Here is a 23,362-nt window from a genome sequence, read left to right on the forward strand (position 1 = left end):
GATGTATTCCCCCTTCTGTCCTTCCTTTTTAACCAGTTGTTGGGAACTCAGATGGGATGGCTAAAGCTCTAGCAATCACCCCGAGTTGTGAGGAAATCTAAAGGGTAAAAGCCAATATGAGGAAAGTGGAACAAAAAAAATAGAAGGAATCTGGGTTCATGAAGACTTCAAAGTTTCTTACTGGCCTTAACTTTTAAGACACCTTTCTTTATTAAGAGACCTACATTTCTATCTTGTTGAAGTCATTGCTACTTTGACCTAACACAATCTTAGATATAAGCAACATCTGGATAATGCAAAAACTGAAAATAATTCAGGATTTACATAAAGTATATCATTCCTCTACTTTTCACTTTTGAGGTGACACTTCATAAAATAACATGTTGAGATAAATGTGAGAGAGAGGCATCTTTGAAAGAGAAAAGGAAAATAGGTAACATAGTGGGAACTTTTCATATTGTTAACACAATTTCTACACATAATAGCGGGCTGTAAAAACTTCTGTAAGTCTGCACTCTTAGAATTTATTCTTCATAATAACCCTAAAAAGAGAACATGTTAGTTTTAAGAGTTACACACATTTATAATTGAAACATAGTCCCAAAAGTGCTGGATGTCTTTACTTACCCACTAGTGATGAATTTTCTCATATTTTATATTTGAAAATAAAATTTTTCTTTGACTACTTAACAAGGTTGAACTTGCCTTTTAATGTTTATATGCCATTTGTCTTCAGTGAGTTTTCTAGCTGTTTTGTCCAAATTATTGATTTTAAAAACTATATTATAGGGGTTCTTGTGGATACTATACATTTTGGGGATGCTAGCCCTTTCTGTGTTACCAATACAAATATTTTCTCCCAGCTTGACTTCTAACAAGCATTCAATATATGTTAGTTATTATATTTGTTGCATATAAACTTTACTGTCAAGTTATCAAAACTGTGAACCTCACTGATATTTAATGATAGCATTAAAGTAATCTCTGGAAAGCTTGACAACAGCTTTACAATATTGAATATTCCCATTTGAAAACAAGAGAATCTATTTGTAAATGTTTTAGTATTATTCAAATAAGTCATATTTATTTGCACATGTATTTCTTATGGTAATTATTTCTAAGTATTTTATAATTTTAGATACTGTGAACTGATTTGCCTATTATTTTTTTCACCTGGTTTCAGCTTATGTAATCTCATGGTTACCGCGTACATAATTCTCTATTGTTAACAGTTCTGATGGCTTTCTAGTTTAGTCTCATACATTATTGTTTGATTGCAAACAATCTTATCATACATAAATAATGATAATCTGGCCTGATTTTCCCAATATTTATTATTTTTTCTTATCTTATTGCACTAGCATAAAACATTTTCCCACTTAAAATAGCTACTGTAGTAAACTAAATGTAATCATATAGATACATGTTTTATATGTAATCACATAAAAAATATACCTGAATTTTCTTTCAGGTTACATAGTAGGTACTATTTCTACCTGAAAAGTTAACTGTCAGAATTTACAGGGCAACATGTTTGAAAACAAGGGAAATCTTCAGGTCTCTGTTACGTTTTAAGTTTTATTTATTTAAGTGATCTCTACATACAACATGGGGCTCGAACTCATGAGCCTGAGATCAAAAGTTTGATGCTCTACCATCTGAGCCAGCCAGGTGCCCCTCTCTCTGGGTTTTTTGTTTTTTTTTTTTAATAGAGAGAAAGAGATGTGGGTCTGTACTGGGGAGACCGGCAGAGAGAGAGAGACAGAGAGAGAAAGAGAATCTTAAGCAGACTCCAAGCTCAGCAAGGAGCCCATTGCACGCAACCATGAAATCATGACCTGAACAGAAATCAAGAGTTAGATGCTCAATCAACTAAGCCACTCCCTCTATGTTATTCTTAAAATGCTCTTTTATAATTCATGTTTCACTTGTACATTCATTTACAAATATCCAATCAAATATTATCAATATTTTAAAACTTGATACATCTTAGCATGAATAAATTAGAGGAGACTTGGAATAACAGAGTGTGGGTGTTGTAGTTCAGTAATTAGAGAAATCAATGACTAGTAATCAAGCAGAATCTTTGCACTGAATTCAGACTTGAAATAGAAAAGCTGGGACAAAGGAATTTAATTATTTTCTAATCTTCTTTCACTTTAGGAGCTAACTGGCACCTAACAGTAATTACCTTAGTTTAGAACACCAACCAATTAAAAAGAATACTATGAAGAATTGGTAGCATGGGCATTTCTTTTTATATTTTAAGTGTTACTAAAAACTCCACCACATTCTCTTTCAATCACAGAGGGAATTACATTCTCAAATTTGGACTCCTTCATATCACAGCTTACACATTGTTTTCATTTTATAACCAAACCTTACAAGTTTTTGAGTACTACAGAGATTTTTTAAAACTGTAAAATAGGAAAAACTTCTGTGGATGGGCAGCAGTAACCATAAATAGGTTATTTCCTGGCAGTGGTACCAATATGAATTTACTTAAAACTTGCAATGTTACAGAGAAATGAAAACCATTCCTACACTCTGCTGAATAATATTACTTAAGTCACTAATGTGTAAAAGGTTAGCTGTTTTATGTATGATAAACTACTTCGTTCTCTTTAATCTTCACAGCATGAAAAACATATACTAAAAAGATAAAAAAAAATACTTTCCCTATAATCTAGAATCAATGATTTCCAGCTTGTACGCTGCATATAAAATCAGGGCACTGCTCTTCAAAGCCAGACCTATTCCACTGGAATTTCGTTTGTATGGGCCCATCAACTTCTTTCAAAGCTAAACTCTCTCTAAAGACTTCTTGATATACATAGCAAATTTTATACAGTCTCTTAGCTAGTATTTATCCGGGTAAGATGTGTTTAATGTAAAAAGAGAAATATTACTTTTTTTTTAAACTTTATTTATTGATTTTGAGAGTGAGCCTGTGTGCACAGGAGTGAGGGAGGGGCAGAGAGAGAGAGACAGAATCCCAAGCTGGCTCCATGCTGTCAGCACAGAGCCCAATGTACAGCTCCATGTCAGAAACTGTGAGATCATGACCTGAGCTGGAATCAAGTGTCAGACGTTTAATGGATTGAGCCACCCAGGTGCCCTGAGAAATACTACTTTTCGGTGTGACAACCAAAAAGCTTTTTAGCTGCCTCCAAAATCTAAAGCTCTAGCTCCTATCATTAATTTTTAGTCCTGTATTTCTACCTGCTTATTTAAAATAGAACTTGATCTCCTTTCTCAAACCTTCTACTTCAAAATTGGAAAAATTTAATGGTACTAACATACTTTTAGTCACCTTGTCAGGAAACCCTGAATTCATCTTTGATTCCTCCTCCTTCTTTCACTCCATCTACCTAGGTGCCATGTTTTCTTTATTTGCCTGCTGATGTTTCTGTTCCCAATGCTACTCTGGTAAAGCAAATACCTAGTACCTTTGTTTGGGTAACAGCAAGCTCCTCCTGAACAGAACCTCCACGTCAAATCTCCTGTTCCAGCACAATCTATACTGTCGTCAAATTACATTTCTAAAACCCGGTTCTGGTATATCATACTCCTAGTCAAAAATAACTCTATCCTGGTACTCCAATTAATCCGTAACTTTAAAAAACTCTTCCCCCATTCACCCTCATATATTATATACTCTAGCCAAACACAGTTTCCCTAAGGTGGTCTTTGCTTTTTCTGTCTTCTAATCTTTGCGTGCGATGTTTATTTTACCTAGGATTAACATTTCTCTGTAGGTCTAAATCTTATTTATGCAGTAAGGTCTAGCTCAAATGCTGTATTCTCCAAGACAGCATTCCAGGTCCCTCAAAACTGAAAGCAAGAGCCTCTGAATCTCTACAGGACTTCACAATCTTCTCCATGGCAGTGTTCTCTAACTTCTAACTTGGATGAGTGTACAAATCTCCTGGAAATCTTGATAAAAGGTAGATTTTCACTCAGTAGGTCTGAGAGTCTGTATCTCTAACATGATTCCAGGTGACACTGATACAGCTGGTGTGTGGACTGTTTGAATACTGACATGTTATGGAACACACCAAGTTTGGCCTACTACTCTTGATTATTAGTGAACTTTTTTTTACTGCCTCTGTTTTCCTACAAATGAAGAAAGGATCCCTGTTTTCCACTGCAACTTGTACAGGAGATAATTGATATTTGTAAACAAAGTCCTGCATGATTTGTATATTTTACAAATTATAGGTTTTCAGTCCATTAATGGGTTGCAAGCTATATGTACATGTATACAATATGTATGTATATAATTGAAATAATAAAATTAAGTCAAATGAGAAAAAATATATCACATGTAATAAAAGTAAATATGGTTTCATAAAACCTTTGTTGCAATTACATATACACACATATACATTTGCAAGCAATCAGTAAAAAATGTAAAATCTGTTTAATTTTTTAAATGTTCATATATTTTTGAAAGAGAGAGAGAGAGAGAGAGACAGAGGGAGGAAAGGAGGGAGGGAGAGAGGGAGTGTGTGAGTGGGGGAGGAGCAGAAAGACAGGAAGACACAGAATCCAAAGTAGGCTCCAGACTCTGAGCTGTCAGCACAGAGGCTGATGCAGGGCTCAAACCCACGAACTAGGAGATCATGATCTGAGCTGAAGTCGGATGCTTAACCAACTGAGCCACCCAGGCGCCCCTAAAATCTGTTTTTCATGTGGGTTTTGGCCAAGAAAGCTATAAAATACATGTTATGGGTTGAATCATGTCCCCCCAAAAGATAATATTGAACTCTTAACCCTGGATAAAGATCAAAGTTAAGTTGCCACAAGCTAAAGAAAACCTGGGAACTGAGGAATCTGGAAAAGGAAAGATATTCCCCTGTAGTCTTCAGATGGGCCATGGCCCTGCCAATACCTTGATTTTGGACTTTTAGCCTCCATAATCATGAGGGAATGTATTTGTTTTAAGATACTCAGTTTATGACAGTTTGTTATGGCTGCCCTTGGAAACTAACCCAAGATACATTTTATTTTTTAAATATATATATATATATTTTGTTTTGTTTGTTTAGAGACAGAGAGGTAGGGGCAGAGAAAGAAAGAAAGAGAGAATCCCAACAGGCTCCACACTGTCAATGCAGGACTTGATGTAGGGCTCAACTCATGAACCGTAGGACCATGACCTGAGGCAAAATCAAGAGTTGGACGCTTAACTGAGGAAGCCACCCAGGTGCCCCCAGAAGATATATTTTAGTCATAGCTCAAGTATTTTCTTAATTTCAGAATTACAAAAAAATATAAATCTACGAACAAGAATATTACGGCCACATATATTATAGTATACAATAAATATTTTCAGGAGATTCTATAAAATATAACTTTTTTAATGTTTTATTTTATTTTTGAGAGAGAGCATGAACAAGGGAAGGGTAGAGAGAGAGGGAAACAAAGAATCTGAAGCAGGCTCCAGCCTCTGAGCTGTCAGCACAGAGCCCGATGCGGGGCTCCAACTCACAAACAGTGAGTTCATGACCTGAGACAAAGTCGGAAGCCCAACCAACTGAGCCACCTAGGCACCCCAAGACATAACTTTTTAAACATCCTCATATATGTGATAAGGGAGAGAGAGAATCTCAAGCAGGCTCTGCACTGACAAGAGCTTGATCTCACAAACTTTGATATCATAATCGGAGTCAAAATCAAAAGTCAGATGCTTAAATGATAGAGCCACCCAGGAGCCCTGCCAATTTTTCTTCTTTACATCATCATCACTTATTTTCTTATAGCACCAATCTTAATATATTATGTTTCTTTGTTATTTCCTATACCAGAAAATAAGTTCTGTGATGACAAGTACTGCTTGTTACCATATCCCCAGTGCCTGGTTCACAGCAAGTTTTCAACAGACACTTATTAAATGGGAAAAAGAAAAGTTCATACACTAAACTGTATGTAGAAGCATTAAATGCTGTTGTTATCATCCTACATTTCTTCGTTTCCCATTCCCTTCAAAGAAAAAGCCCTTTGGATAATCAAAAAACTTCTGTAAAAATACTTTATATGGCCTACAATAGGGGTTGGCAAATGAGAGCCCATGGGCCAAATCTAGCCAGCTTCCTGTTTTATTGTTAGAGAGGTGTCCTGAAACACACCTTACATACTGTCTGCGGCTACTCTTCTACTATGACAGCAGAGTTGAGTATCTCCACAGACAAGTCCAAATATTTACTATCTGATCTATGAAAAGAGGCCACTCTATTTTTAACTTTTTAAATGTTTATTCATTTTTGAGAGACAGAGAGAGATAGAGTGTGAGCAGGGTAGGGACAGAGAGAGAGAGGGAGACACAGAATCCAAAGCAGGCTCCAGGCTCTGAGCTGTCAGCACACAGCCTGTTGCCAGGTTTGGAGCCATGGACTCCAAGATCGTGACCCCAGCTGCTGTCAGGACGCTTAACTGACTGAGCCATCTAGGCACCCCTAGGCCACTCTACTTTTAACTATGTATATATTTATACAATACTTGCCATCTAGTCATACGTATTCTAAATAGTAATAAGAAATAAATGTGGGAAGTAACGTTCACCTTATTATAATTCTTGGCTAATTCCAACATCTCTTTTACCACTGATTCATTGTGTTTACAGTGTTCACTGTAGTCCTGAAGTGTCAAACCTTCCATCCAACTCTTCTTATGCAAATTTAGCAACATCTGAAAGATATAAAGAAAAGTAATAATTTTCCTGCTTTGCGGATACTGCCTCACTTGTCCTGAGAAACAATTTCACAGAAAAACCTTTAGAAGTAATGAATTTAAAATTTAATTTTATTAACTTAAATTCTAATAAGAATTCTCCTAAATTTATATTAATATAACCTAAGAAGTATTCCAACCCCATGGCCTTTGTATTTACTGTCCTTCTGCCACAAAGGCTATTTTCCTTGTCTTTGCATGGTTTTCCTGTCTCATTTCCTTTAAGATGTATGGCTTTCCTCTCCATATTATATAAAAAAGTCATCTCACACTACGTTAAATATTCTTCTTCCTTTAACCTGCCTTATTATTTTTATAACACTATCAACACCTGAAATTTTAATTTTATTATTACATTTCTCACTTACTGAAGAAATATCAAAAGAGTAGAAACTTTGCCCAGTTGATTTCAGGATCACCACGATGTAGATTCTACAACGATATCTAATCATAACATTCAATAAACATCTGTTGAATGTATAAGGGAATGAACAAATGAATGAAACTATGTTACATACCAGATCTCTAATAGTTCATACAGCCCAGCTTTCAAATGCCAAGGTAAGGAGGTCAATGCCCCATTTACTGAATGACTTCATGTAAATCTTACTGCACCTCAGTTTACAGATTTATGAATTGAGAGCTTATATTAGATATGAAATTTGTTTTCAATTCTAAGATTCTATCCACAGATTTTCAAATGTTACCATCTAAATGAAAAGTCATAAAACTGGGCAGGAAATCACAATTTATCTATTTTGCAATGAAAGCAACAAACTGAGATCAGACTCCGTTAGTGATCACGGAACTAAACACTGTTTCTCAATCTGGAATCCTAGTTCAGAGTATGTAATTCCTGGAAGTTCCTAAATTTTTGCATTTTTTTTTAACGTTTTACTTATTTTTGAAAAGAGAAAGAGAGAGTAAGACAGCATGAGCAGGGGAGGGTCAGAGAGGGAGACACAAAATCTGAAGACAGGCTCCAGGTTCTGAGCTAGCTGTGAGCACAGAGCCCGATGTGGGGCTAGAACCCACAAACCTGAGATCATGACCCGAGCTGAAGTCAGACTTAAGCTTAACCAACTGAGCCACCCAGGCACCCATGAAGATTCCCAAATTTTAAAGTTTAGAGTTTTTAAGACAGTTTTTCTTGTCTTATTATTCTACAAATATTTAGTTAAACTTATAATTGAGTAACTTTTTAAAATGACACATAAAACCACTGTCAAAAAAATGGTTGTTGATCTTTTGCCATTAGAACCAGTCTATTTTGTGAGATTCATGAGCTATAATCTGAAGCCATAGCTACAAGTCTAGAGTTTAGTTTAGAAAAACTATTCTACTTGCTTAGAGACTTGCAATCACATGTGGTACAAAGGTTTTCTTATGCTAGAGAATAAGCTGCATGTCAAAAGTCACCTATGAGACTTTGTAAGACACATAGCTCCAAATTCCTCCATTCCCATTCAAGGGTCCACGGAGATAAGACTAACCTGCAAAGAAAAAATAACTGAAAAAATCCTACACAACTAACTCCAATTTTTTTGATTGCTTCCCATCTTCTTCCCAGATAAGTGTTCTAGATAATATATCTTCAGGAAATTTTTGTGCAGCTGCAACAATACAGATTATAAAGCTACCTGTAATTAAGTTGGAGAACTGGATTTCCCACCACAGAGCATGAGGATATTCCTACCATGCCTGACCAAAGATTCCACTGGGACTCCTGAGTAAGTCTGAAGTTAATTATACAAGCTGATGGGTAAGAGTAAAGGTAGGACTTTTGGTACCATAAAAGCTCAAGAACTAAGCTACTAGAAGCCTAAATATAACATCAATTAACTTAGGTAGGTATCTGTGTGTCTTTTATGTCATGGATAGTGGCTAAATCTGGGGGGGATGCCCAAAAAGGGGGGAAAGGTTGATGTTATTAGCTGGGTATTTCTAAATAGTTCGGTGTTAGATATCAGACTGAAAAAATATTTAAATCTACAAATTCTTTTGTGTGTTTGTGTCTGACTGGTGCTCTTTTTCATGGCCAATATCTATTCTATAAAAATTAAAAATAAGTGTTGAAAATATACTCTAAGCTATCAACTAAATCTAAAACGGCAGATATAAACTCTGGGACACAGGCAAGCAGCTGGAAGAGAGCCTAAAGGCTCCATGTCCCCCTCAGGACGGCACAGAGCTGGACCCTGCAGCCCTTCACTCGTCATCCTCAAAGTACACAGGACCTTTGGGTGAGTTAACTGGTAGCTTTGACCTTTTAAAACAGTGTATTATAAAACTTAAAAACAAAAACAAAACAAAACAGAATTCTCCTTTTGATGAAATGCATTGACAGATGAATGGATAAAAGAGACATGGTATATATGTGTGTGTACACACACACACACACACACACACACACACACACACACACGAATATTACTTGGCAATCAAAAACAACGAAATCTTGCCACTTGCAACTATGTGGATGGAACTAGAGGGCATTACGCTAAGTGAAATTAGTCAGGGAAAGACACATATTATAGGACTTTACTCATATGTGGAATTTAAGATACAAAACAGATGAGGAAAGGGAAGCAAAAATAACATAAAAACAAGGAGGGGGACAAAACATAAGAGACTCTTAAATACAGAAACTGAGGGTTGCTGGAGAGGTTGCGGGTGAGGGGATGGGCTAAAATGGGAAGGGGGCATTCAGGAGGACACTTGTTGGGATGAGCACTGGGTGTTATACATGGGGGATGAACCACTGGAATCTACTCCTGAAATCATTATTGCACTATATGCTAACTTACTTGGATGTAAATTGAAAAAATAAATAAAAATTAAAAGTGATTTTTAAAAAAATGAAAGAGGGGCAGTACAAACAGCCCACTTTATCCCACTTCTCATGCACCTCATGTGCTGGAGGTGAATACCCTCCTAAGGTACCTTTGTGAGGAATAGTTGCAACCAGTTAAGAAAGGTCTTGTTTACTACTGATTACTACTCACATTTGGACCTGAGAGTCACATGGGAACCAAAACATATTGACTATCAATAGTCTTTCTCAGAGAGAAATACAAGAAGCTAATGTGGAAGATGACTAATTGTAATAGTAAAAAAAGCAGTTTGATTATAATTTCAAAAAGCAATAGGCAGATTTAAATATTTGGCCTTAGTTAAAATAACCCTAAAATAGTAGAAACAAAAGAATGTTACAAACCACGAAGATGTGAGGTAATTTTTAAGGTGATCAAAACTTAAAATTGGCCAGTATAAAAAGGAGTAAGAATCTAGCTATAAATATCTGAAAATGCTACTGCACTTCCCTTTAAAAAAATTTTTTTTAAAGATTATTTATTTTGAGAGAGAGATGGAGAGAGCAAGCATGGTAGGGGCCAAGAGGGAGAGAGAATCTCAAGAAAGCTCCACACTGCTTCAAGGGTGTGAAGCCTGATGCAGGGCTTGAACTCATGAACTCTGAGCCAAGGCACGCCCTGCATTCCTCTTTTGATTCACCTTAAGTTTACCCTATGTAAACAGGGTATGAATTCCTCCCTCCCTCGCTCCCTCCCTTCCTTCCTTAAGTACTACACAATTATAATCTAATTTATTCCTTTCAAACTTAGAAAAGTTTCAAAAGGACATTTTATTTATTCATTTTTTAACATTTATTCATTTTTGAGAGAGAGACAGAGCGTGAGTGGGGGACATGCAGAGAGAGAGGGAGACACAAAATCTGAAGCAGACTTCACCTCTGAGCTGTCACCACAGAGCCCGACATGGGGCTCGAACTCACTGACCACAAGACCGTGACTTGAGTCAAGTTGCAAGCTTAACTGAGTGCCCCTTGAAAGTTTATTTTATTGAAAAAGATAAATTAATCAGAAACATCACAGAATTATGAGAAAGATTTTTATAGTTAATCATAAAACGAACCATAAATGTTTGCTTCCTACTTATTCTCTATTTTAGCACCTATCAATAAGGTAAATGTCTTTATTATGTCCAATAACATATTCCTTTATGTTCCTGCAATTCATTAAGAATGAAAAAATATTTGAACACATCAATGAAAAAGTCAACAATTCAAATTCAAATATACTAAGTAATAGTTTAAACAATTTTCTAAGATAAAAAAATTTAACTTGCCTTCTGTTCCAGTTCATTTTTTCGGTAGTTAATAGTAATGGAGTAATAGTGTCTGTTTAGTCCGTGAATTAATGCCTATATAAATAAATGATTAGAAAAGAACAAATTAATATTTTACATGTAAAAGACCATTCAAAACTGCTGACATATCCTGTAAATAATATCTTTACTTTCTTCTTAAAAAAACCTTTTAATCTAAATAAATGAAAATTTTTTTTTCTCAGCTATAAATTTAGAAGGTTTAGAAGTACAGTCACACATTCTTCAAAATATCATACACAGCAGCACAAATTTAACAGTTTCAGTAGTCTTGCCCAGAGTCAGAGAGAGGGTCTGACCCTACTGTAATCTAAGTTACAAGTTAATTATTCATAATATATAAATAATACATAATTTATTAGGTCTAATTTTATGATATTTACAGGCTCTTTGTTATTTCAAAAGAAAAGTCAAAATTTTAGTCATAATAATACACTTATCTTTTCACATACAACATTAATCTGGGGTTTCCCTCTTTCCTGATTCAGTTCTAAGAGAGTTAAATAATTGTGTCCACACTTGTCTCCAAATTAACAAGGTAGAGTTTGTTCTTCACTGGGTCCATTTCTTATCTCATGATCTTAACGAGCGAGAAGCAATCTCACTAACCAGGATTTATTCCACTGCACTTTTCTAAGACAAACAGGCAGATCATGATAAATATTTAAGCTAATGACATGGCTTTATTAAGAAATAATGAAATCTGCCAGTGATGAAATCCACACACAACTGCTCAAATAATCAAACGCTAGCAATGCACGTTCAAATGGGGTTCAGAATGGTACTCTGGGAGACCCTCTATCAGCCAAGTAAGACATTAAAGTACAGAAATACACCTTGGACTTAATGTTCAACAAGTATAAAAACAAAAAGGGTTTGGGGGTTAACTCAAATATAAAGCTAACCAAAACCACCACCACACTCTATTGGATTTGTACAGCTGAAGTCTTAAGGTGCTGGGGTAGAGGAGGAAGGGGCAGAAAGGAAACATTTAATGAATACCCAGCACCTGTCTTGCACATTAGGTCTTCTATTTTCACAACAACCCAGTAAGGTAGACTGATTCTATTTCTATTTTGACAGATGAAGGAAATGTAACACAATTCTTCATCTGTACCAGTTTTACAGCAAGGCAAAGATGGGATTTGAACCTGAGTATTTCTGACTTCAAAGCCCATGTTTTTTCTACCATACTATGTCACAATGTATCGAAGGAAATTCTTGGATTCATAAGTCCTTACACTTTAAAGGGCCAGGATAAAAACAAAGCATAGCCAGTCTTACTTTGATAGCAAAAATCACTTGACCAAGTACTAAAACATTTTAGATATGTACTATAAACAATCTATTCTTATCCTAACATCTGCTATAATAAAATGGTTGATGCACAAAATTTAAGTACTAAGTCTCTTAAATCCTTATCCATCTCAATAATCATCAGGAGTAGTGAATTAAATTTCAGTGCTCAGAAATGCTGTGCAGATCAAAAAGTGGAACTAATCACATCCTCTCTTACTCTGTACCAGTATTTATACAAATTAGGAAGTGTATCCCCTGGATAGAAGGCATCTAGTCCTCCCAGTGGATAGACCCTAAGTGAAGAGTAGAACTTAACACTAGATTTCAGTTGTCAACTGCCCCCTCACTGAGTGCCCTCGTACAATGCCCTAACTTCTACATAGCGGCCGTAAAGCTAGTAACACCTATGGCCAACAAACACAAAAATCAGCCAGTGTGCCCACAGTCTACATTTTGGAGAGTAACTCCCCAAATATACAGTTTGGTATCTGAAGGCAGTACCTACTTGATTTTCACTTACATTATTTAGATAAAAGAGGTAAAACTAACACAGGCAGAATGAAAGATTAGTAGGCATAAGGATAAAAAAAAATATTGAAGTTTAAATAAAATGATATCCTCATGCATCTTCCAATTTCACTTACTCACCTGCTGTGCAGCAGCAGCACATTCCAAATCACAGCAAATCGGCCGTGTTGAGTCTTCCTTTCACATGAGCCCCCAAAACTCAGCCTCAGTGAATATTAAATTCTCTCATATTAACAAATTTAGTTGGCAAGTTGAGGCCCCATATACCCAACATAAGATCTGTTTTATCAAGAGGGAGAACTAACCTTTTGAAAGGGTCAAATTGCAAACTAAACAGAATATACTTAAAATGCCATAGTATGTCAGATAGATAAAGGAGAAAGTTATACAGCTACAAAAGTCCCTAAAACATCACTACATAACTTTTAAGTTTACACTTAATAAATATATGATGGACTTAGGAAAATTTAGGCAATTCCTCATTAAAACAAGATTCATTCCCAAAGCCCATTCATTAATTGGCTATTTAAAATCTGCAACAGTTTCTCAGAGACGCATTGTTATAAACGTCTGATTCTATTTTATACTGTTATATGCTGTGAGCTAAATAAGCTTTCAGTGGCTGACCCGGGAAACCAGCCACCTTTTACAGCGGCATTTCTAGGACAGGACATTTTGGATTTACTAGCAGCACATACCTTATTTGTGTGCTTTTTGTATATCCCCATCCTGGTTTTCTATGCTCAAACCCTGCCAACCTTTCAAGAAGGAAATTCTGCCTACATTGGTACTTATTATCAGAGTAAGGTGCTATCTGTTCTAGATTAAGAATGGTTTGGACATAGACAAAGGGGTTTTCAGCTTACTTCTACACTGTTTTAGTTCATCTTTAGAGTAGAGCTTCATAATTTTCTCGGCATGACAACTTCAACAAAACAAGTACACAAGTCGTCATTAGAGTGAAATAAACTTCAAAATCAATCACCATTTAAATTATTTATATTTCTGTATTTGTTCATTCATGTGAATTATTAAACTTAATATCAGAAATGTCTTTGGGAGAATAGATACCTAGTCCCAATGAATGTGAGACTGGCTAAACCATTAGAATGTAAATACTAGTGAGAAGGAAAAGTAATAAACTTAGAACTGTAGTGATGCATGAGCAAAGGTGGCAGAAACTATGGAACAAAAATAAAGGCAGTTTATGAGAGGCAGTCAGCTATCATGTCGGAATGAATTGTGTACAACCATATTTGATGTAAAGGGACTGCTGCAACATTATAAAATAAGATCCTTTACTTAAATGGCTTCCTATATGATGACTGTATCAGAGAACTAAAAGCAACTAAAACCTACCCTCATCATATGTCACTGACACTGCCCAGACTGTTGAGAAGAGGTGAGAAGGTCTATCTCCATACACTCACTGCCATGGAAAAGCAGGTGTATTATAAAACACTTGGCTTACGAACTACATAATAACCTATTTAGAGGTTCTGATAGGTCAAAAAAGCTCCATGCTCTTAAAAAAGCATGTTTATTTAGATCCAAAGATAAGTTTGCTTGCCTTAAATTAATTTTTCACTGATGGAGTGCAATGTGGAGCTAAAGAATACCCATTAGATCATATTTTTAAATGGAGCTTTCTTTATAGAAATACAATAAATTCTGAAAAGAAACAAAACGTGTTTTATTGTTCCCTCTAGAATGAAGAACTGGGTTTTGGATAGCAAAAGAGTTTCTGCGGACTACCTTTTTTACCTTTTGAATTTTAAACTGTATAAATATATTATCTATGCTAAAATTAATTATTTAATTAAATTCCAAGTGCAGTATAAAGAACCAGGAGCACAGGTTATGAATATCAGTGCCTACGTTAACGCATTATAAAGCCTGGGCAAATTTTGAACTTTCTGGGCCTCAGTTCCCTCACCTACAAAATGGCCACAAAGGTTTCTTCCAGAGCAACTGTTTTATAGCTGTTCAATCAGTACTGAAAACAACGTTTTTCAAATAGCTTAACTCTGTCAGACAATGCAATTGTATTTAGGGCTCTACGTAGAGGCTCATGGTCCTTGCACAATGCATCTCTTTGCATCACGTATCTGTGCATCAAAGGTTACCAAATTTCCATGCAGTTTACAACCCAAGCTTCACTTATTCTATGGTTCTCAAGAAGCTGAAATCCTCTGAACAGTTTAAGTGGAATATAGTTTAAATTTTTTAGTTACTAAACTAAAATGCTTGTTAACTCTCAATCCTATACTTTTGACAATAATAGTCAAATATTCCAAGGACAAAATAATACAAAGTCTCATATATTAAACAAAAGTCTATAGGATAAGCTCTATACTTCGGCATATCAAGATTATTAATGGCTTCTCTTATTTAAAACACGAAAGTTAACATAAAATTTGTCTACCAGCTTTGTCTTGGGGTAGCTATTTCAAGATTGTTTTAGTGCTTTAAAAATAATGTTTTCTGTAAGTCATAAATGTTTCACAGTAGTTTAAGAAACATGGAAAAGTAAAAACAAGAAAAAGCCTCCATAATGCCGCCACCAAAAGTAATCAGTGCTAACATGTTGTTATAGGTACAAAGGCACAGTTTATAAAATGTGGATTTGCAAAGAGGAGACCTGTATATCCTATTTTATAACATATTTTGAACTTTCCTCAAATTATTAAACAATAATCTATAATATAATCATAATTTTCCCCACTACTGTAAGTATAATGGAAAAAAAAAACCATGTTAGAAAAGCATTAGTGACCACCAGTATAAGTGGTTCCTATCCCCCCTACAAGGAAGTTGGTTTAGGAGCAAGGCCCCTCTTAACACAAACTAATTTTCCTTTAAACTAAAAGTTTTATGGAAAGTCTTCTGATGCCCAAGTCAAAGATTCTGCTAACATATATTAAAATTCTATTATAAATATTACCATTCATTTCAGGTTCTTATGGATTGCTTTCTTTCTAGCTTGTCTGAGAAAACTAAGAAAGAGCTTTAAGGTGTGGCTTTGTTCTGTCACTCGTTGGCTTGATCCTATTTGAGTGTTTTAGTATTGAAACTGTCTTAAAACTGTAAAGCACCCAGATAGATGTCATTCTGATGGGCGCTATATAAACTGTGAAATAAATATATTTACAGATTTTAATTACAAGGCAAAACAAGCTAAAATGAAAGGGAAAACAATGATGTTGTAGCTATTATATAAATACACAGGTCCTTCTAACTTGGGTTTGGAACTTGCTTTATAAGGTCCACCTTAAATGACACACTGTAAGGTAGAACTGAAAAACATAAACTGGACTGCTGTAGAAAAAAACAGATTTTAATATTGATTTTACTCAATTTTGTAAAGTTAAAAAGCAGTGTTTACATTTAAGACGTGAAATTGGCAACAGGTGGCTGTTGACTTGCAATTAGTAAAAACTTCTGGCAAAAATACACCATGTAGTAATCACAATGATCTTGAATTGTGAGATGCTACTTAACCTTTTGCAAAAAAATAATGAAGCAGTATGATACTATGGGGGTTTATAAGAAAGGTCATTATCACAGGCTAAACAGGCCCAATAATATATTCTCTTGGAACATACAAGCATGGGCTTGTCTGCACCCAATCAAAAATACTGGTAGCTTATTTCATACTCATTAAACTCTGCAGTTTTCTGTGACTTATAAAAAAAATTTTACACAAAAACAACACACCTCAATTCTTTGAAACAAAACATTTCACTCTGATGAAAATTTCAGACAAGTAACTGCTACAAAAGTAAGCATCTAAAGGTATAAAGTTCTCAGAATGTAACCAAGGCTTAACCATGGTTAACTATCAAAGCCACAACTCCCCAAAGACAATCATATGACAGAGCAAGGTTTCAGAAGGCTAGAAGCAATAGCTACTAAATGTCTTTGTCCTATGTGTTCTATTTAACCAAACATGGTATTTCTGTCTGTTTAATTAATCTTCAGAGAAGCAATTAACTATACAGACACAGGTTGTGGTACATTTTAAAACACATTTAAAATAATCTTTGAAAACAATAAAGATCTGTGTAAAAACAATGAGACAAGCGAATGATACAAAGAAAACATTAATCACTCAGGAGGATACTAAATGCCCACATAACTGCAATAATGATGGTTGACAGTATTAGAAAGAACAAGATATAAATGAATCAAAAGTAATATACAGACTTGTTCTGTAGAATATGTTTTAAATGTGGAGATTAAACAAAGAAAAGGTAGAAAATTTTAAGTACCATTTAGGAATTGTCTCAAGGCATATCAATTTTTCCATTTTTCAATGCTATGAGAAATGTCTACTAACCAATCAGGAGTGATACCTAATGCATTCTCCCTGAAACTTGTGTCAGTCCTTTACTACAGTGTTAATCATGCAAAACCGTAAGGTACTCTCAAGATAAAGGCTCTCCTATGCTCCCAAAAAGGGTATCCTCAAACTATGTTAGGAAAGTTTAAAGACTCCACTAAAAACAGACTCATAAATGAGCAAATCTAACTTTTGCAACATATTTATTTCCACAATCATCCTCTCAACCACAAGAAAAACTAACTGCAAACAAATTAAAATGCTACGTTATCAGATCTTAATATGGCCATTTAGAATAGTCTTTTTAAATGTAAAACAGAGTCTTAACACATTATCAAATACAAGCATTACCTGGATAGATGGCTTGTTTAAATGACCCAGATTTGAGGTTGTTTGTCTTGGTTCATGTCCTAAGACCATCATATTAGCATTGATCAATCTGAAGGCATCAATAACAACCTGTAAAAATAAGGTGTCAGGTCAATTCTTTTTTAAAAAGCAAGTGATGATGCCAAGCAACAGTGGACAAGGCATGATCAACTTGCATCTGTTTCTGGCCTATTTCCAGAAAATCATTTAATTATAATATTAATAAAAAAGAACCTCCTGCTGACTGTGCCATCAGCACACCACCCTCTATCTTGTAATGTAAGGTGACACCAATTATTGCAATTTTCATGAAGCAGTAAAGAAAAACATTAACTTTGCATCTTTGGTATTGAAATACATCATTACTAAACTTACAGAACCAAACAGCCTTCATTGGTGTGCATATGTTTGTCACCTAAATTTTACCTAATCAAAATGAATGACAAAGAGAAACTAAAACTGAAAGTGAGCACCAGCTAAGGGACCACATGTAAAGCCCAGCCCTGTCACATCAATTATACTACCACAGTACTTGAAATGACAACAAAATTACAGCCAGCAAGGCACTTGCTCCACGTATTCTCTTCTAGTCAGATACCTTTTACTTCTTGTGACTATAAAAGACTTTATACCTTGTCTGATGGCCTTAAACATACAAGTCACTGTCAAGAATAGGAGGCAAATACCAAAAACCAAGGTCATCTGTGCTTTAAGCCAGGAACATGGTATTAGAATGATATGGCTCTAAGTTAATAGTAAAGAAATAACAGTAGGTATCATCTTTTTCTAAGTGTATTCAATATTTCCATTAAAAAAGTACAAATTCTTACATGATACACTATTATCTATTAGTTGTTTTATATTAAGAAATTTAACAAGTCACATAGCATCCTAACATTTTTTTCCGTTCATTCTCATGGATTTGATAGAACTCATTGAAGTTTTTAAAAAATTTTTTAAAATGTTTACTTATTTTTGAGAGAGAGAGAGTGAGCAGAGGAGGGTCAGAGAGAGAGGGAGACACAGAATCTGAAGCAGGCTGCAGGCTCTGAGCTGGCTGTCAGCACAGAGCCCAACGTGGGGCTCGAACCCACAAACTGTGAGATCATGACCTGAGCTGAAGTTAGAGGCTTAACTGACTGAGCCACCCAGGCGCCCGTCATTAAAGGTTTTATATGTTGTGAAGTTTGACGTAAAGCACTGGGACATAAGGCAGATAATTCTTTCTGGAAATTTAAGTCAATTACCTACAGGATAAACTCAATGCTTTTGTCACATAAAAAATTCTTAAAGCAAGATAATGTATTTTTCTAGATTTGCCGTAAAGTTGCTTTAACTGAGATTTATTAATGTTATAAAAGCTACCATCAACTACACTATTTCCCATCTGTATTAGTTGGAGTATAGCTGAGTAAGTTTAGCTAAGTAAGAGGTAGAAAATGAAATTTATTCCTGTTAAGCCACATGCAATCTAAATCAAATCGGAAAAATCTGATCATAGTTAAGTATGTATTCATACTGTATACTAAAGAACAAAATCTAAAGAAAGAAAAAGAATATCGCCCATTCTCAACAAGCAGTGTCAAGAATACAAACTTAGACCAAAGCATTACAAGTATCCACTCTGGCAGGCCAAAAAAAAAAAAAAAAAAAAAAAAAAAAAAAAAAAAGCAAAAAACCCAACTTTGAATTTTGCTTTTTATTTCTAACAGTCTGAATTTCCCCAAAGAGTCCTGCTGCCTCAAAATAAAACCAAGTATCCCCAGAACATACATGATTTAATAGTTTGTGAAAACTTTTTTCTTTCTCTACAATAACTGAAATTCAGACTTAACTTTCACATTTATATATAAATAAATATGACCTAGACTTATAGCTCTTGCTTATACTTAAATTTTTTATTTATTTTCATAGAGCAATAATAAAAATAGGCACTAATATCAGATATGCTTTAGTAAAATATTATAATTTCAAGCACTTGCTTAAAAAACACAAAGTAAAATTTTCTACTAAAAACACATAAGATAAAATTAAAATGTAAGTAAAAGGGGAAAAATTACATAGATGTACTTAAATAAATGCAGGATTAAGAATTTCCATCATTTAAGTGTTGTGGTCAACTTAAGAGTAAAAGCATCATTTTGGCCCAACTGTTTTTAGAAATCTTTGATTCTATTTTAAAATTTTAGTAAAATCCTTTGTAGAAAAAAACCAATCCTACAGAACTATGAAAATTCCATCATATATCACAATAAAATGCCTATGTATTTTTTTATCCTCAACACTTTTAACCTAAAACAGCAGGCAGCTATTTTACATGCAAAAATCTCTGCAATATTTCTCTGGAATATTATAAGCAGGTGTGAAACTTCATAAAAAGGAAATGAAAACACCAGCTAAGTAGGTATTATCAGTTAGAAACAAATCTAAAACTGAAAAAATTATGTTAAATGATAAAACATTTAGAAAGTGATATACTGTTCAACTAATAAATGATGGCCTATCTGAAATGACATGCTTAGATAGATAATTCCTGAACAGCAATACGATAGCCAATAGGAGAGAACACTTTAACTACACCAAGATTAAAGGAATTTGCTGCCATTGCTATAGCAACAGTCTTAAGGAAACTAACATGTTCAACAACCTGCAGACCAAAATTAGATTTAGTATGCAACAAAAATATAAATATGGCAATATAGTCTACATTTTAATTTCTGTACAATTTTATAATTGCCTTTTGCGCTGTGAGAATAAGTGGGTTTCTCCTTTAGAGCAACCTATCAAAATAGACTCGTTAATGTCCAGTGCACTAATGGTGAAGAAGGTGTTAATTATGCCACAGTAAGATTCAAGAAAAAGCCCTGGTGAGCACTTGGAGGTGTGTATAAGCTGAAGGCATTTCTCCATGTTTATGTATTTGCACCATGATGCAACAGAATGACAGCAAAGTGGTCACTCCATGGATAAGAACGGTATCTTAGATACAACACACTGCACAAAGAGCCCCCAAAGATTAATTAAGGTATGGGGGAGGGGACAGAGGAAAGAATCCATTTTTGGAGCTATATGAATTTTCTAAACAGTTTGTTTTAAAATACACACACATTAAAGCAGTTCAGTTTATATCTTATAAATCCAAATAGTAATTTAGCCAAAACTCTTTGCGCAAAAACTACCTCATTAATATGTAATAACAAAAACTTCCAAACTAAAGTATAAAGAATATTTTCAGGAATATGATGCTAGACTTTTATAATTCCTTTCCATGCTGAAATCCTATATACCACATTGAATCTCTATCCACCAGCCTGACCATTTAATTTTTTCTGGTACAAGTGCCTTGAGACTTTTCAGAGGTCACTGCAACAGTAGACAGCTTATAACAAAACCATTAGCAGTTTGGCTAGCTTAGGGAAACCTCTTACTTTCCTTTTTTGTTTATTATCACTGCATGAATCTGCAGCATATGATAGTTTATAATTTCTCAGGCTTGTTAAATTCATGTTAAAGGTCTGTTTTCTTGTTGAATAAATTTTGTTCATATAATGCTGCCTATTTCATACACTCAGTCTTTAATAGCACCTTTGGTCTATGCGCAACTCACAGATCAAAACAGAGGACTAAAATAGGGGTTGATGATGCTATTTACATGTGTGATTCCTGCTGTCTTCTTGTTAGTAGCTTTAATATAATAGAAGACCTTGTCTGTTTTGTAATTAACACATCTTTACTGGAGAGATATTTGGAAGTGATTGCTGTGAATATACTGGTTAGTAAAATAAACACAATCACACACCACTTTCTGTTATCAGACAAATTTGTGAATTGTACACATTATACTCCAGATCAACAAACTGTGATATAACAGCCAAGTAGAAGACACATATTTATATAACCCTTTATTTTTCTGAAAATATGTATTCACTCTGACCTTGCAAATATAATTAGCTTGTGGGATGTGCAGATTTCAGTACCATGGTTGCTTTACTAATTGCAACTCTTGGAAATAGATACTAAATATTTGGAAGCTGCCAATACAAAATAAAAACTGCATCTTTTTTGTACATCTGTCTTAGCTTATAAAAGCAAAATAGTTTTAAAAACAATACTGTTTTCCATATTTATTCCAAGCACACCCAAGGGTCAAGGACCTATCTATCATTTCATTTTATTAACGAATCTGGTTTAGGACTCAAAACTGTAATTATTTCCAAATTCAGCTTAATCCATAATTTTTTGGCTTCTTTCATAAGTATCGTACAGTTTATCCAATATGCTATTTATTTTCAAATTCATATTTTCATATCAACTGCTAGGTCACTGAGAGACTAAATTTCTAAAGCATCAACCTATGTTTCCCAATGTTTACTTTCAAAGGAGGCTCTCTTATTAGCAAAGCTCTTAAAATTAGTTTAATACAAAGGTGTCTGAAAGAAAAATGCATAAGCACTTTTGGCAGTAGTTACCAGAATTATAATCTCTCTGTCTCTGTTTCTCTCTTGTACCAGTAGCTGCCTTTGGCACTTCCGTTTGCATGTATATTGAAGTCAATGACTATGGAAAGTGTTTATATATAAAATAAACAGAAATAGGTTTTTTTAAAAGCTTGAAACAAAAATTTTAAGACCTCAAAATCAATGTCAAATGTCAAAAAAAGAAAAAAAGTTGTAATTCAGTTACCAGTTACGTTACATACTTAAAAACATATTAACCCACTACCATATCTAATGACTATAAAAATGCTAGTGTAGAAAGAAAAGCAGCACTCCATATCAAATACCCTTTATCACCTAGAAATGACCTGTTATCAACTGCTTAGGCTGTTTCTAGATTCTTTAAAAATTAAGGGGGCATGTGACCTGGGAGTACAGTTGGGGTTTGTGACCCTTTCGTTACTTCTGCTGCCGTGCACCGCCAGACATCTATCAGAGAAAAACATCTTCTGTCTCCTGTAAGCCCACAGCATAAAAAATTCAAAGAAATCTTACTTTTTATGCCACTTCCAATGAAAAGCACTAAGAACTAAAACTGACTCATGCCAAATGCATATCACTGAATTGCTGTGATTTCTTAGTCTCAAGTTTGCAACACGGAAATTATTTATAAAATGTCAATTTTAGCTCTGGAAAAGAAATTCCTATGTGTATGTACATTTTCTTTCTTCATCCTTGGAGAACTGCTTACTGTAGCTAGAGATCTGTAGTACAACTTCAATATACTGGGAGAAAGGGGGGATGGGGTGGAACTAGCATAAAGTACTTTTTTTTGACAAGTGAAGACATGCATCAAAATGCAAACAGTAAAGCCACAAGTTTTAAACATGCATGCCTTAATGAAAACTAATGGATCTTTAGAAACTAGTATGGCAAAAGGTGATTAGAAATCTTTAGATTCATAAAACTTTATATAAAAAGAATACAATTAAATCATAAAGTGAAATTCAGCAGGACTTTTTCTGGTATGCACATAGTCAGTCTGGTATAGGTACCTAAATGCTTGAGACACAGGATTCAGAATCCTAAGTCACAACTGTGGCTCTTCAATGGCTAGCTCAGCGATCCATGGTAAGTTATTTACGCTCTCAATGTCACCATTTGCTCATGAACGACACCTCACAGAGCTAGTGATAAGATTAAATAAAATACACGTGTACCTGCCACTGTAGTTCTTAGTGTTATTAACTGTGGCAGTCACAGAGTTGCCCAGCTCAGACCTCTTTTCAGACAGAAGCTGCTGCAGAGAGCAGAGCTGACTCACCACCTCTGCATGCTACACCTCTGGACCTTCTGGGAGTTCACCCTACGTCATGTTTTCCTTGGGCTACTTCCAGATAATGAGGGAGCACAGGGGCGGGTACTAGAACCAAGGATTCTTTTAAAGGGCAACTTTGTTCCCATGTCTGGC

General features: G+C 34.9%; 1 protein-coding gene across 1 annotated transcript in view; it reads right to left on the reverse strand.

Moving 5' to 3' along the window:
- Positions 1-23,362, reverse strand: part of PSMD14 (proteasome 26S subunit, non-ATPase 14) — a 94,638-nt gene that overhangs the window by 8,294 nt on the left and 62,982 nt on the right. Inside the window, exons 8-10 of the mRNA XM_029934492.1 lie at positions 17,438-17,545; positions 10,879-10,953; positions 6,565-6,690 (exon numbers count right to left, since the gene is read on the reverse strand). Coding sequence (XP_029790352.1) covers positions 6,565-6,690; positions 10,879-10,953; positions 17,438-17,545 — 309 coding nt within the window. The remainder of the gene's footprint in view (positions 1-6,564; positions 6,691-10,878; positions 10,954-17,437; positions 17,546-23,362) is intronic.

The sequence above is a fragment of the Suricata suricatta genome, chromosome 3 (genome assembly GCF_006229205.1).
Source record: "Suricata suricatta isolate VVHF042 chromosome 3, meerkat_22Aug2017_6uvM2_HiC, whole genome shotgun sequence".
NCBI lineage: Eukaryota > Metazoa > Chordata > Mammalia > Carnivora > Herpestidae > Suricata > Suricata suricatta.